The sequence below is a fragment of the Megascapheus bottae genome, chromosome 24 (assembly GCF_031878675.1).
Source record: "Megascapheus bottae isolate mThoBot1 chromosome 24, mThoBot2.hap1, whole genome shotgun sequence".
NCBI classification, from domain to species: Eukaryota; Metazoa; Chordata; class Mammalia; order Rodentia; family Geomyidae; genus Megascapheus; species Megascapheus bottae.
Window position 1 is genome coordinate 12,670,105 of NC_143532.1, and position 15,775 is coordinate 12,685,879.

At 48.2% G+C, this 15,775-nt stretch overlaps 1 protein-coding gene across 3 annotated transcripts; it reads left to right on the top strand.

The window, feature by feature from the left end:
- The first annotated feature begins 29 nt into the window (after positions 1 to 29).
- LOC150046993 (uncharacterized) lies at positions 30 to 15,445 on the top strand. Of its 3 annotated transcripts, none has more exons than XM_090357465.1 (8): positions 30 to 84; positions 3,393 to 3,494; positions 10,649 to 11,632; positions 12,683 to 12,898; positions 13,031 to 13,174; positions 13,324 to 13,541; positions 13,639 to 13,813; positions 15,176 to 15,445. In XM_090357465.1, exons 1-7 carry the CDS (start codon positions 61 to 63, stop codon positions 13,805 to 13,807), a joined length of 1,857 nt encoding a protein of 618 aa, XP_090213591.1. In that variant the 5' UTR covers positions 30 to 60; the 3' UTR covers positions 13,808 to 13,813; positions 15,176 to 15,445. The 3 variants fall into 3 exon arrangements, with proteins under 3 accessions (XP_090213591.1, XP_090213592.1, XP_090213593.1); XM_090357466.1 differs by having other exon boundaries at positions 15,180 to 15,445; XM_090357467.1 differs by lacking the exon at positions 15,176 to 15,445 and having other exon boundaries at positions 13,324 to 13,547; positions 13,639 to 13,721.
- The last annotated feature ends 330 nt before the right edge of the window (positions 15,446 to 15,775 follow it).

Consider the following 15,775-nt stretch of genomic DNA (forward strand, 5'->3'; position numbering starts at 1 on the left):
AGTCCACGGGACTACACTTCCCAGAAAACCTTGCGCGGGGGCGGAGACGGCAGGGATGCGATGGCGGAGTCGCTGCCCCTGGAGGTGAGAGGAAGAGATCCTCAGGCCTAGCTCCGGACTGGCCCGCCCTCAGGGACCCAGTTTTGGGGAGGGGTTGTCTGACAGCTCACCCGGCACTTTCTGCTTGGCAAAAATGACCCTCCCGGCGGACCCTGGGACCTGCTGTTTCTGGGTAACGGCCCCATTTGGGGGGCCATCTGTCCCCTTTAGTTCGTCTTAGAGGACCATCCTCTCCTTCCCCATTCGACTCAGGAGGCAGCTGCTCTGTCGTCTCAGCGAGAAGTAGACCCTCTCCATCCCCTTTCCTTTAGATGGCCGTCACCTCCCTCTCTGTTGTCGCAGATGTCAGCTCCATCCTATAATCCCTAAAGGGTGACCAGTCTTAGGCTCTTGAATGGTCCTTCCACTTCCTCCCCTTCCCAGGAGGTGGGAAGCAGACGGTTCTGAGAATGGGTTTTCTGAAGTCCTTTAGCAAGGGCAGGCCTGCTCCCCAATTCCTAGCCCCCCTAGTGATGTCCTTCTTTATGTTTTTCACCCCATGGGATGTCTGTTCCTTCTCCTTGGGGGGTGGCACCCCTCTATTCTCATGGGGGACAGGGAATAACACGTTTTGTCCCCCATGCCCCATGGCTTCACCATCCTTTTTGTTCTGAAGGTTTGCCATCCCGAGGGTTTTACCATTTCCTAAGGGAGATAGGGCATTCTTTGTCATTAGTCTTGGGATGCTTCCTCTCCCGCGATTGCAAAAATAAGCCTGTTCCTACTTCTGTGAGTCCCTGCAATGATGTCTCTTTTCAGCTTGGCCCCAGAGGCTGTCCATACATTCCCATAGATTCCTAGATAACCATCGAGTCTCTATAGTAGCCCCTTGGGATGGGGTTTGTAGAAAAGCCTCCTATAGTCCCTCTAGAAAGGCCACCTTCTTAGCTTAATGTATCATGCCCCTTTTCCCCCATGATGATATGTGTGTTTCTCTCTCCCTTTGCTCCTGGGATTGGTTGTTCATCCCAGAACACATGTGGCCATTATCTTACTGGTGACAATTTTTCCTGCCTCTCCTTATAGTTATGGGCCTGGTCAGTGCTCCCATCAGCACTCTCTTCCCCAGACCTCTTCTCCCTGGTCCAGGATCTACTTACTACTCATCCTCTTCTCAGAAATAAACTGCTTTATCTTCCTCACCCTGTTCCTTCCCCTTCTACACCCCTGCCCATCCTCCAACTTAATCCAATAAGTATTTAATCCAATAAGATAAAGACTTGCAAAGTGCTTAGTATCTGAGAAGGGAAAGAGAAATCAGAATGAACCTGGTAAAGTCAAGCTTAAAGAAAGACTTAAATAGGGAATGGGGGAAAATAAGATGAGGGGTGGGGGAGGAGGGAGGGAAATGGGGACCATGACATGTGAAAGGGTATCAATGTGTGGGAATTAAGGCACCATTTATCTGGCAAATATCATGTAACCCTTCTATTAATTACAATAAAAAATATATTAAAAAAAAGAAAGACTTAAAAAAAAGACATCCAGGAGAGAGGCCTATGTAGCAACAAGAAATAGATATGCTCTGTTTATGGATAATAGGGAGGATAGATTATGGAGGGTCTGAGATCAGCTGGCCCAAACAGGCATAGAGACCTGGCAGTGCTCAGTGTAGAAATTTGGTCCTAAAAGAACTAGGAAATCCTGAAGTGTTTTTTTTTTTTATTCAGGGATATGCTGAAACTGAAATCAGTTGTTTTTTTGTTTTTGAAAGTTAACCTTGTGACTGTGCAGAATGGGCTAGCAAGGATAAACTTGGAAGCAAGGAGATTGTGAAAGGAATTTAGGTTTGGAGTGGTATTTCTGAGCTGCTAAAGTGGTGACTTTGCAAAGGAAGAACTATTAGTAATAGAAGTATAGTGACTACTTAGTTTCTATAAGACTGTGATTGAGCTTTTTAAAATATATCTATTTGACATATACAAAAATGGAAGCTCAGAAAGGTCAAGTTCTTGCGTGGAGTCACACAGAAAGTTGTAAAGCTGGAGTTTTAATGAGTCTGGAATAGTATGCCTGAGCCTCTGTTTTATAGTGAGAGAAGGAAGAATACAAGTTCAAAGATTTACCAGATCTTTCAGGTGGATTGTATTATTGGTTTTGAAGTGGGAAGTTGGACTGAGGGAAGAACGTATGTTTTGGTTGGGGTAATAGTGAATCATTTGAGTAAAGGATTCAGTGGACAACTGGACTGGCACTTGGCTAATAGAAGACTGTGAAGCTACTGAATTTTTATTGATTATTTCTGTATTGGTAAACTGATTAAAGATTCCAGGTCAGCCTTGAGAACAATAGAAGAATACAGAAATGGGGCAATTGGAGCGCTGAGCAAAGACCTAGAAAACAATGTGGTAGGATTCAAGAGGAAAGATTCTAGAAAAGTGAAGATCCAAGCATACCTGGCCTCATAAGCAATCCCTTTTTCTGGTCTTCTCTAGAGTACCCAACCTCACCATCCCCAGCCTCATACAGCATAGGTAGAGGGAAGACCTGTATCTCCCACTCTTTCTGTGTCATCCATTGTTTAACAGTTTAATCAAGCTAGCAGTGGAGAAGATGAGAAAAGTATAGGAATGTTGAGCTGGACCTGTGAGAGCAGGAGGAAGAAACAGGACTTCAGAAGATCAGAGGAGTGCTTGACTTGCTGTGTTGTAGATCTGCGTAAGACACTCTGCTGTGGGCCAGGAGTTTGGCCTAGTGGTTAAAGTGCTTGCCTAGCATGCATGAAGACCCGGGTTCGATTCCTCGGTACCACATACATAGAAAAAAGCCGGAAGTGGTGCTGAGACTCAAGTGGTAGAGCTCTAGCCTTGAGAAAGTCCAAGCACAGTGCTCAGGCCCTGAGCTCAAGCCCAGGACTGGCAAAAACAAAACAAAACAAAATAAACAAACAAACAAAAAAAGACACTCTGTTGTGTAACTTAATTCTCATAGCAACCCCTTTAAAGCCCACTACAATTTTGGTTTCACAGATAAAGCTCAGAGAGGTATGTTGGAAGAGTAGGGATTTGGACTAGGTTTATCTGCTCCCCTCAAAAACAAAGCAAAAACTCATGTTCTTTCTACTAAACTAGGCAGGATGTTTGTTACTAGTTGGTACAAGCCTGAATCTGAATGGTGCTCAGGAAAGGTTTAATCATAGAAAATATGTCTGGAGGCAGGAGAGGAATACTCCATGAAGCCTCCATCCAAGGCTCTGAGGGTACAGAGCTCTGGTATCCTCAGATCCCCAGTGTTGTCAGTGGAGTAAATGCCAAAGGCCCCTCAGCACTAACTGCTCTGTCTTTTCCCCATAGATGCTCACATATATTCTGAGTTTCCTGCCTCTGTCAGATCAGAAAGAGGCCTCCCTGGTGAGTCGGGCTTGGTATTGTGCAGCCCAGAATGCCCTTCGAGAGGTAAGGTGCTCACCCTATCTTGCCCATTCTGTATTGTCTCACTTCAGCTGGCTCCTGTTCCTGCTTATCCATCATCTATTTACTCACCTATTCATATGTATTTATACACTCATGCATATTTTGCTATGAAGTGAGAGCTGAAGCGATCAAGATGACTAATATGTGGTCCCCATAAGGAGTACATAGTTAGAAAAAAAAAAGCACTATGAAAGATCTTGATACCATGGTTCAGTGCTGTGCCGCTGCACTGAAAAGATGAAACAGACATACGAAGGACATCCAAGGGATTCCAAGCAGCAGTAGGGAAGACCTCCTGTAGGGACATCATGAGAATTCAGGTTGGTCTTCTAAAACTGCACAAGCATCAGGGTCTGGTATAGTTATCTGAAAACATCCAGATAACTGAGATACATGTGAGAGAAGAAATGGGAAATTAGAGTAGAATAGGACCAAACTGCAACCTGGCAGATGTACAAGGCAGCAGAGCTTGGGCTTTCTCCTAACACTGTTGTGTAGGGAATGTTAGCGCAGGCTAGTGATAGTGTATGATTTGTGTCATAAAAGTCTGCAGTGCAGAGTGGACTGGAGAAGATGAAGCTGAGTCTGGGAAGGCAGCCCAGCCAGGAGGTGAATGCAGATATCTTGACATCTGTGCTACTTTGAAAGATAAGCAGTGTTAGCTTTTAAGTTTAATTTCTTTATTAGTGGAGTTGGACAGTTTTTTTTTAATAGCTGACCATTGGTTTTTCCTTTGTTTGCAGTTTTCATCTATTTAACTAACAGGGTCTTAGTATTTTTTTTTAGCCAATCCTTGGCTTGAGCTCAGGGCCTGAGCACTGTCCTTGGACTTTCTCAAGGCTAGAGCTCTACCACTTGAGCCTCAGCACCATTTCTAGCTTTTTTCTATGTATATGGTACCGAGGAATTGAACCCCGGTCTTCGTGCATGCTAGGCAAGCACTCTACCACTAGGCCAAACTCCCGGCCCAATATTTTTATATATTTACTGAAATATATTCCTGATATGTTTGCCTTTTCATTAGATTGGTAGGTATTTTTGGATATGATTGTTATTGATTCTGAATATCCATTTTTTATTTCCTTTATTATTTAAAGAACCCCTTTAGAGATTTTAATAAAAATATATTCTTTTTATAATGTGATTGTTAGAGATGTTGTAGATTCACAGCAAAATTATTTCTTCTGTTTTATAGTTGGCATTTTAGTTGATAAAATTTATTTTTGCTACTATTGTGAAGTGACAAGTGAGCTGAGTGGACATAACGAGAGGAAGACTGAAGAAATTAACTGCAGTCTGACGTAGAAGTGATTGCATGCTGCCCAGCAAGCCTGGCCCCTCTCTTGTGGATGGAGAGACTTGACAGAGGGCCTAGAGAGCATGGTCAGATTTGCCTTTGGTGACAAGATACGAGATGGATTGGAGGCAGAGAAACTAGAGACTAGAACCTTGAGGAGGAGGCTGCTGTGATATATTCCTGGCAGACAATAGAAGGACCTGAACAAAGGCCGAAGCAGTGAAGTTGGCGCAGGGAGACACATTTCAATATATCAAGGAGTTGGAGAAGAAAAGTCTTTGGCCATTGTGGATGTGGGCAGTGAGGATGACTCAGTGGAGGTTGCCAAAAGCTTAGAAAGAGCGAGATTAGGAAAAGATGGTAAATTCAGATCTGGGTTTGTTGTACTGGGGCTATTTGGAGAGAGTTCATGAAACTCTTAGGGCCTGTTATTTAGGAAAATTATGTATACCAGGAAGAAAGCTTGGAAAGAAAAGATTTCCCAGTATGCTGAAATATGGCATGCCAGGGGGTACATGGAAAAAGAAAAAGATTGTGTGTGTGTGCATGCATCTATCTGTCTTGTCTTTTGGTCTCTAGGTAGAATAAACCAACCCTTGACTTGGTCTCTCTTCTTTGGTATCCTAGAAGGGGACCAGTGTGAGGGGCATGATAGCAGGCAAGACAATAGCTAGAAGGGCAGTCTCAGCACCCTCAGTGAGAAATAACATCAGGAGACTAGCTACCAAACTGACCATTGTGGGAGATTGGAAAAAAGCCCCTACATACTGGTGGAGAGAGAAGCTGACACCATGAATGAGTGAATCTGCAGGGGTATGGATGGAAGAGTGATTGTATAGCCAGACACTAGATGTAGGTGGGTATGTGTGCATCTGGAAGAAGAGAAATGAGAGAGTTTTGAAGAGGGGCTGCAGGATGAAGGGAGCTTGATGTGTTTAAGCCCTGTTGTTTGTGGTCTCTGGGGGAAGAATGGGAATAAGACAGAAACAATACAATTCCTTAGGCCAAGAGAAAAGAACTGGCAAAATCCAAAGAGTGGGAAGGAGGCTAGGGAGTAGCCAGGAGCCTCTTGTCAGACATGAACAAGAAAAGAGGAGACTTCTCACCCACGGACTTTGGTTTCTTTTAGAAGCAGAACAAGTCCTTTTTAAGAAGGCTGGGTAAGGGGAGGCATTATTTGCATTAGGTTCAGAGCTGGAGAAAACAGTAGGCTAGGAGAGGATTTCTGGAAGGTGGGAAGGAGTGGGAAGGAGTGGAAAGGCAAGAAGGAGTCAGGATCAGGGAGGCCAATGTGGGTAGAGTAGGAAAAAAGAGAGACCCTGGCTTCCATGGCAGCATTCATTGTCCTCTGAAGAGGCAGCTGATTTCATTATCCTTGGCTGGACAAGGAGAATAGACACAGCAGCATGAGGGAAGTAAGATAGCAAGCTCTGAGGAGAGAGAGTGGGGGCCAGTGAAGGAGAAGGGAGTGGGGGCAGGGCTTTGGGTATAGATGGGGTGGAAGAGGAGCAAAAAGAAGAGGAAAGGAGGGGAGTATCCGTAGCTAGAGTCTTAGAGGTTACCATTATAGAGCTAAAGCTGCTCTCCAGCTCACCACATCTCCCACAGAGCAATCTGCAGGACTCTTTGGCAGGAATCATCTCTCAGGGCCCATGTGGGAACAAGTAGAGAAGAAAGCAGTGTCTTTAGCCATGGAACAGCTGCTATGGAACAGCTATGGCTTACCAAAGCCAAGCTAGCCTCGGTCTAACCAGGCCAGCCTAGGATGCTGGACTTGGTGACTTCTTGTTCCCCTAACCTACCTCTGCTGTTCGCATAATCGTACTTTGTCTCATATAAGGATGTAGGCAGAGGCAATGCCCTCACAAACCTGGGATCTGCTCATTGCCCTGAGAAGCAATGATTGTCCGTTGTTGGGTTCTTCATTGTGGAGCAACAACAGAAGACTGTCCTTCAATGCCTCTCTACTGCCCCCACCTGAAAGGAGTTTAACTCCTCTCCAAGTACCAGACCTGCATGCCCCACATTCTTCTGTTGAAACAGGCACTTTAACTTTGGTGAGGATTTCTGCACTTGCACTCAGGCATGTAGGTTTTTTTTTTTTATGCCAGTCCTGGGGCTTGAACTCAGAACCTGAGCACTGTCCTTGGGTTTTTTCTCAAGGCTAGAGCTCTACCACTTGAGCAACAGCACCACTTCTGGTTTTTTCTGTGTATGTGGTACTTAGGAATCAAACCTGAGTCAGTCAACCTGGGGCTTGAACTCTGGGCCTGGGTGCTGTCCTTGAACTCTTCAGCTCAAGGCTATCACTCTACTACTTGAGCCACAGTGCCACTCCTTGAGACTCTTATCTCTAATTAACCACTCAAATACCAGAAGTGGAGCTGTGGCTTAAAGTGGTAGACCACTATCCTTGAGCAAATAAGCTCAGGGACAGTGCCCAGGCCCTCAGTTGAGTTCAAGTCCTACAACTCCCCCCCCACCGCCGCCACAAAAAAATGCCATTATGAAAAAAGGAGACCAGGAGGATTAGTTGGTCCCTAAAACTGGAAGAAGAATTGTTTTGTGTGTGTAGGTCCTGGGGCTTGAACTCAGGACTTGAGACTGTCCCCAAGATTTATACTCAAGGTTAGCACTGTATCACTTGGGCCACAGCTCCACTTCTGGCTTTATTATTATTATTATTATTTTGCTAGTTAACTGGTGACAAGTCTCATGAATTTCTCTGCCTGGGCTGGCTTTGAATCTTCATCTTCAGATCTCAGCCTCCTGAGTAGCTAAGGATTACAGGAGTGAGCCACCAACAGGCCTGCAACAGGAATTCATGTTGTCCTCCTGCAGCCTCTAGAAACAGCTTCCTAGAGCCCACGTCCAGAAACCAGGATATTGCTGTTGTGTCCCTCATGCAAACAAATATTCCTAAAAAGCTTCTCCAGGCTCCCGTAGCTGATCTCAGGAGCAGGATAGACCACTGGATGATAAGTGAAGGCCACCTTGACCCTAAACCCCCTATTGTTAGTATCAAAAGTCCTGCAAGGTGGGCCCTGCCTGATTGTCCAGTAGCTTTTGGCTGACAGTTGTCAGACCTGCACTGGGCCCAGGTGTAACTCAGTATTCTCCCTTGGCTGTATGTCCACCTTGTACAAAGGGAGTTAGTGGGAGAGAGATGAACATTCCTGGCTACTCAGGCTCTCAGGAAGAGGAAGAGGATGAGCACCTGTAGCTTCTGCTGCCAGAGCTGGGGCCTGTGAGAGTGGTGGGGGCGGGTGCTACCTGGGCAGCCAAGCTGCTCTCAGCTCCCCCAACCATAGATTATTCATGGACTGACTCATCCGTCCTGCAATGCTTGGCTGAAGGCATGCTTCTTCTTTCCTTTCCACACCTTTCTCTTTCTGTCCTTTTCATCTCCCTCCCCAGCCTCACACACTAGGATATGCCTTAGCTCTCCTTAAATTTGAAGTCCTGATGCCCTATCTCAAGAGACCTTCTGTGAGTGCTGACTCTGGGAAAGGCTATGCTCTGGAGGTGGGGTCCGGCAGGGGAACCTAACCAATCTCTTAATTGCTGTGAGAGACCAGAACCTGGTTCCAGTTCTTACACACACACACTCTCCTTGCCACCTTAACAGCTATAGTGGCCACTTTTTTTTTTTTTTTTTTTGTGGGTCATGGGTTTGAATTTGGCCTGGGCACTGTTCCTGAGCTCTTCAGCTCAAGGCTGCTGCCCTACCCTTGAGCCAAGCCCTACTTCCCGTTTTCTGGGGGTTAATTGGACATGAGTCTCAGGTCCTCTTGTGCCCGGGCTGGCTTTGAACCTTGATCCTCAAATCTAGCCTCCTGAGTAGCTAGGATTACAGGTGTGAGCCACCGCGCCCAGCAGTGGTGGCCACTTCTGTTGGGGGCAGAAGCCAGGCTGATTTCCATCCCCATTTTTCCCTTGGTAAGTCTTGGTGATAAAATTTTGTAGGAGGACCCAGAGTTTGACCTAGTTTTAGAGTGCCTACCTAGCTGCATGAAGACCCGGGTTCAATTCCTCGGTACCACATACATAGAAAAAGCCAGAAATGGTGATGAGTCTCAAGTGGTAGAGCTCTAGCCTTGAGAAAGCTCAAGGGCAGCACTCTGGCCCTGAGTTCAAGCTCCAGGATTGGCAAAAAAGAAAATTTTAGGAGCCCATCCTGCATGTTGCTGTTATATTTCTCATTCCCTTTTGGTGCTGTCAGTGATACACAGGCAAGGAACAGTAGCTTCTTTTGCAGTCATTGATAAGGTTTCAGGGAGCTTGCACTCCTGCACTATGATGCAAAAACAAGAGCCTAGCTGAGAGTTTGGCCTAGGGGTAGAGTGCTTGCCTAGCATGCACAAAGACCCAGGTTCAATTCCTCAGTACCACATATATAGAAAAAGCTGGAAATGGTGCAGTGGCTCAAGTGGTAGAGCTCAAGCCTTGAGAAAGCCTAAGGACAATGTTCAGGCCCTGAGTTCCGGCCCCAGGACTGGCAAAAAAAAAAAAGAGTCTTTATTTAATTACAATTTGCTTTTAACCTAAGTAAGAAGGAAACAGCCTGGAATATGCTAAGCAAACACTCTACCACTGAGCCATATCCCTAATCTTGGGACTAGGATTTTAGAAGCCAAGTAGTTTTTTCCTTACCTACAGGCCTCTTGCATACATTATACTGACTTCCTCTTGGCTACATCTGGGTTAAGATGTAGGAAAATGCATCAGGCAGCTTATCTACACAAATATACCTTCTAGGTCATTCCCAATTCCACCATCCATTCCTTATTCTTGGTCCCCTGAACAGAGCCAGCTCAACTTCCTTGGCACTGCCTCTGAGAAGGCTTCTTCCTTACTTTTTTTGGGGGGGGGGGCATTGAGGTTTTGAGGGTTGCCCTTTAGTTTTTTTTTTTTTTTTTTTGCTCAAGGCTAATGCTCTATCACTTGAACCACATCTCCACTTTGGCTTTTTGTTAGTTGATTACAAATGAGTCTTGCAGACTGTCCTGCTCAGGCTAGCTTTGAATGTGATCCACAGATCTCAGCCTTTTGAGTAGCTAGAATTACAGGCATAAGCCACTGACACCTGGCTTCTCCTTCCTTATCTGGATGTGCTACAAGGATTCTCCTGACCTTGGGCAGTCCCACATGTGTTTGTTCATGTATGCCTGCATGTACACACACATGCTCAGGATCATGGTCTTTATACACAAAGCTAGTTTTTGCAAATATTCATATGCCTAAGTCACTTTGAGGCCACCAGGGGCTCCATGCTTCACTGCCTACTGCAGACCTCTGACACCTGGGCCACAGAAAGTTGTACTGACTGCTTCCCTTATTCTGAAAAGGCTGTAAATAGCCCACTGAAAATGGGAGGGAAGAAGTAGTAGAGCACTGGCCTTGAGCAAAAAAAAAAAAAAGCTGTCTGCTTAGCTAATACCAAGTTTGTAGAGCAGGAGGCCGGGTCCATGGAGCTCAGGGCCGCCTTCTGAGTGTGTAAGGTTGGGATCAGCACACTTCTTCCCCTCACTCAATAGGGTTTCATTGGTTTCCTTCAGGTCACCTCTTCTCAGCCCTCCTGTGCTCAGCCAGCCCCCTGCTCTGGGCCTGCTCTTCCTTAGGCATCTACTCCTGTCCTTCACTAGTCTTCCCTGCCTCTGATAGAGCCCTTCAAACCCCAGGATGATTTGTTGTCCTCACTCTCATTTCCTACTCACTCCCCTCAACCACACACCACGGTGGATCTTTCATTGCGGGGGGGGGGCGGCGGGGGACCCTTCCCCACCAGCCCTCAACCTCTGGCCACAGAACTAACCCCAGGCCTACTGCTGTTCTATAGACAAAAGTGCGGTACAACATCCCAGTGTCCTCTGCCTCACTCTCAGCTATCAAGAACTTGGGCCTCCGGGGCATTTCCTGCCTCGGCTTGACCGACTTGGATGGCTCACCAGCCTCCCACCAGGTGCTCCAGTCCATTGCCTACCACCTAGGCCCACACCTGCAGAGCTTGTGCCTGGGTGGGGGCAGTCCTACAGAGGCCTCTTTTGTGGCTCTGGTCCTGCAATGCCCAGCCTTGCGCACCCTTGACCTCAGTGGCTGCAACAGCCTCTTTACATCAGGCATGCTCCTGGCTCAGCCTGAGACCGCCCAGCGTGTCCGGCAGGCGCTGAGTGGCCTTCGTGAGCTCAGCCTGGCGGGCCTGCGGGACCTCACTGACCTCAGCTTCAACCAGCTCAGCAGCTGTGTCCCCAGCTTGGAGCGCCTCTCTTTGGCTTACTGCCACCTTACCTTTGAGTCAAGCCCGACTTGGGGTCCCCAGAGCTCCCTTCCCTTCGAACTATCTTTCCAAAATCTGCTGAAATTCGTGAAGGAGCGGGCTGGCAGCTTACGCGCCCTGGACCTAAGCGGTACTGGCTTACCACCTGAGGCCCTGCGGGCCCTAGGCCAGGTGGCTGGGCTGCATCTGCAGGAGCTGAGCCTGCACAGCTGCCGGGAACTCTCTACAGAGGCAGTGGCCACTCTGTGCCGTCAGCAACCTGGCCTTACTTCCCTGGACCTCAGCGGCTGCTCAGAACTGACTGATGGGGCGCTTTTGGCTGTGAGCAGGGGCCTACGTCATCTGCAGCACCTGAGCCTGGGGAAGCTGCAGCGGCTGACAGATGCAGGGTGTACGGCCCTGGGGGGCCTGCGGGAACTGCAGAGCCTGGACATGGCTGAGTGTTGCCTGGTGAGCGGGAGGGAGCTGGCCCAGGCCCTGGGCACAGTACACAGAACTCCACCCCCACTGACCTCGCTCAGGCTGGCCTACTGCTCTTCATTGAAGGTGAGCAACCCTCTCTTCCTCTCTAGGGCAGCTGAGGGGTGGGGGACAGAGAGAGGGCTGGCCTGTGGCTTCAGGGGGTGATGACCCAGGCATAGTAGAGCATGGCTATGGTCTGGAAGAAGATAGGAACCTAGACAAAGAAGCTGTTGGCATGCCACCTCAGAGTCCCCACTCTAGGCAAAGAAAAAGCCATGACACTATGGGTGGCCTGACCTATGTGTCCCAATATCTTACATATTCTGGAGACAGGAAGGCTGTAGAAAGAGTGGTAGAAGAAAATGGAAGGGAAAGAGGCTCTTAAGAAAACACTCAAGCAGGACCTCCAGAGAGAATTTCACACTATAGCAGAGTCACTTCTTAGCTAAGTGAGGCCTTTCACATGGCTCATCCTCGTTCCTCTGGATGGCTCTGAATGTCATCCAGTCCTCCTTATTGGCCTATTCCTTCAACCTGTTACTGTGATGTTAGTCTCTCAACCTTGTGTTGTGCCTGTTTATTCCTTTGGCTATCTCTTACTGCTCTCCTGGGCCTCATATCTCCTTGCCGTCCTAGCCCCTCTGTATCACTGTACAAACCAGCACCCTCTGCTGAGGCCTTCAGATCTTGCTGCCCCATCTCTACTTTTCCCTGCAGGTGGCGGTCTCAGCTCTGACCACAGCCTCACACTTGTGGCTCAAATTCTAGAGGGAATACTTTGGATTGGCTTTACTTGGTCAGCTGTTCACCCCTGGCCCAATGGGCTGAGAGGCAAAGGGTGATTCATCCCATCCTTTATCAAAAGCTGGGGGCATAAGCAGGGCAACTACCTTAGAAATTTCTATCTACATCCTTTCTGCATCATTCACAGTCAGTTTTCATTCTTTAGCAACCTTCTCATGGTTCTTACCCCCATGGACCACCCTGTGCACTTCAAACTTGGATAGCCAGCATGGGCCATGCAGTTTGGGTGCTGCCTGGGTCCTCTGGTAGCTCCCTGTTGTCTTGTTCCAGGAAACTTGGGTAGACCCTTGCTGGGGATCCCTATTCCATCTTCTTCTCCCTACCTTCTAGGATGCATCTGTGCTCTCCATGATCCCAGGGCTGAGCTCAAGTCTGAGGGTGCTAGACTTGTCCTCCTGTGTGGCCCTCACCAACCGGACCATGCAGGCCATCTGCTCCTACCTCACCCACCTCTCGGTCCTGCGGCTGGCTTGGTGCAAGGAGCTCTGTGACTGGGGGCTTCTGGGGCTGGAGGAACCACATGAGGAGCCTGCATTAGGCCCCCAGGTGGGAGATCTTCAGGTCAGGGAGAGTGGGGTGACCCTTGGCCTCCGCTTGCCCTCCTTTCCCAGATCTCTCTTTAGAAACATATGAGGCCAAACTCAGGAAGAACCTGACTTGCAGGGTTTCTTTCCACAGTCACACCCAGAACTGAAACATCAGGCCTCAGACTCCACGGACCCTTCTCCCAAACCACATGGCCCCTCTCTGCTCATGCTGCAGGCCCTCCAGGAGTTGGACCTCACAGCCTGCAGCAAGCTGACTGATGCCAGTTTGGCCAAGGTGTGGGTAGGATGAGGACCTTGGGGCTGGAGCCAGGGGTCTGGACCAACCTCCTGTTTACATGGAGTGCCTTTCTCCTTGACTTCCTGTCACTCCCCAGAGTTGGGAAGAGGCCCAGGCTCTGAGTTCCAATGCCATCTCCTTTACAGGTGCTTCAGTTCCCCCAGCTGAGGCGGTTGTCACTGAGCCTATTGCCGTCACTCACAGACATGGGTTTGGTGGCCGTGGCCAGGGGCTGCCCCAGTCTGGAGCGTTTGGTGCTGAGTCACTGCAGCCATCTTAGCGATGAGGGCTGGGCCCAAGCAGCCAGATCCTGGCCAAGGCTGCAGCACATCAACCTATCCAGCTGTAGTCAACTCACAGAGCAGTGAGTGTATGATAGCACTGACCAAATGGGGTCACAGTGCAGGGGATGGGCTGGGGCCTCGCGTTGGGCTAGGTACTCATCCAGTGCCTTTCTACAGAACACTGGATACCATTACTCAGGCATGCAAGCAGCTCCAGGTGTTGGATGTGGCCATGTGTCCTGGTATTAACATGGCGGCTGTCAAGCGATTTCAAGAACAGCTGCCTCAGGTGACCTGCATCCAGTCCCGCTTCGTAGGAGGGGCTGACTTGACCCTCACACTCTAAGATCAGGTCAGTAACCAGCCCTCCAGTTCAGTCTTCTTCACTAAAACCCTTAGCTCCAGCCAAGGTCTAAGGCCTTGGAGTTGGCTGCAGGGCCTCTTGCCTCCTTCTACAAAGTTTGACTAGGACTCAATGCAGGGCAGTCCAGGAAACTTCCTGCCTTGATCTTCCCTACAGCCAGGCAACAACCACTTTCCATTCATCCTGTTTAGGAGAGCAGGCCTACAGTCAGACGTGGCCTAGTGCTGGGAAGGAACCGACCCCTGTACCTCCTGCCACCCCAATATCTCACACCTAAGGCCAGTGTTCTTTCTACTTGCTCCCTGTGGGTGCTTTCCCATCCCTCATATGTACTGAGCTTTTACAACCAAACTGCCAAGTTCTTGTAAACCCAAACAAGATTAAAAGTTCCAGATCTTACCTGTTCTGAAGTTCTCAGACTAAAAGGCCCTTTATCTACCCATTTCACTTGATCCCCTAAAACCCTTAGGGATTGGTCCACACTAGCCTGACTTAGTCAGGTCCTACCGTCTTAGCAGGAGACAGTAAAGCCATGCCCAGCACATCACCTGCGCATGCCTTGCTGCAAAAGCACTGGGCCCAGCCTGACTCCAAGGCCAACTAATTAATGATGGCTGATTTAATGCTCTGCTTTCAGAGGTAGTTGGGGAAGGAGGGGAAAGAAAATTAAGACAGCATCTCTTGGCAGGTCATTGTAAATCATCTAGCTAGATATTTTTTTTTGCCAGTTCCAGGGCTTGAACTCAGGACCTGAGCACTGTCCTTGGGCTTTCTCAAGACTAGTGCTCTACCGCTTGAGACACAGTACCACTTGTTTTCTGTGTATGTAGTACCAAGGAATCTAACCCAAAGCTTCATGCATGCTAGGCACTCTATATCACTAGACCATGCTCCTGGCCCCTAGAAATAACTAGATAATATTCTGAGTGCCAACACTGCTAGTCCCCAGGCCACCTGGAAACACAAATAAGCCAATTGGCAGGGGTGATCTAATATGATGAGTGTGTGTGGTAGAGAAACCAGATCCCAGGGCAGCAATGAACCTGGAAGAAGAAATAAAGGCAATGAAAAAAGAGAAAAGGGATTATGGGGATGGACATGAGCAGTCCTGAGCTGTTGCTGAGCAGATATGAGGAGGCTCTGATCAGGGACAGAGAAGATCTCCATTAGAGCCATTCAGGAATGCTGCAGGCTACAGGTACAGAAACTAGACTACATGTCTACAGCCTACCTATCTCAGTTCTGCTCAACCACGGTAACTATGTGCATTAGTTCATAGACAATAAATAGGGAGGCATCTAAGAATAGAGTGTATACAAGTATGTAATCACATGGTTTATGATTTACAAGGAAGGTGGAATAACAGGTATTGAGACGATTGGAGGAGCAGAACTAGAGGTCAGAAGTCAGGAGATGATTGCTGAGATGACAGTAGCACGGACCATGGACTGAAGACATTGAAAAGGAAGAATGGACAGTATGGGCAGACTAACTACATCTGGGATCCCTGCCTCCTGTTTCCACCTTGAACTCAATAACAGACCACCCTAAGTGTGATGGGAAGTCTCTCAACCCAGGCCTAGCACACTGGATGCCTAAGGATAAGATGTGCTGGCAGGGGAAGGGACAAGTGCTTTCCCAAGTACATTCTCCAAAAGAGATGCTATTTCATCTGTCTTTAAGGTAAAATATTGATGCTTAACAGATAATACTTGAGGAGGCACTGGGTAAGAAATGGTGAGTGCGTGAATAGGGGAGGTAGGTAGCAGCACTCAGCCTGCCTTTTGCCTCCTTCAAGTTGCTGTGTTCTTCTGTGCCTCAGGGACTTGGAGCTTGAGACTGCAGCTTCCAAGCCTGATTTCCTGCCAGACCCAACACCCCTTCTTCTACCTCATTCATATGCCTGCGTTGGATTTTGGTGCTGGTACTGGGGCTTGACCTCAGAGCCTT

What these genes read in the sequence shown, in the direction of transcription:
- LOC150046993 (XM_090357465.1), top strand. Translation starts at nt 61, where the DNA reads ATGGCGGAGTCGCTGCCCCTGGAG. An exon ending in AGCCTGCATTAGGCCCCCAG is followed by an intron (nt 12,899 to 13,030) that starts GTGGGAGATCTT and finishes TTCTTTCCACAG; the next exon opens with TCACACCCAGAACTGAAACA. An exon ending in TGTAGTCAACTCACAGAGCA is followed by an intron (nt 13,542 to 13,638) that starts GTGAGTGTATGA and finishes GCCTTTCTACAG; the next exon opens with AACACTGGATACCATTACTC.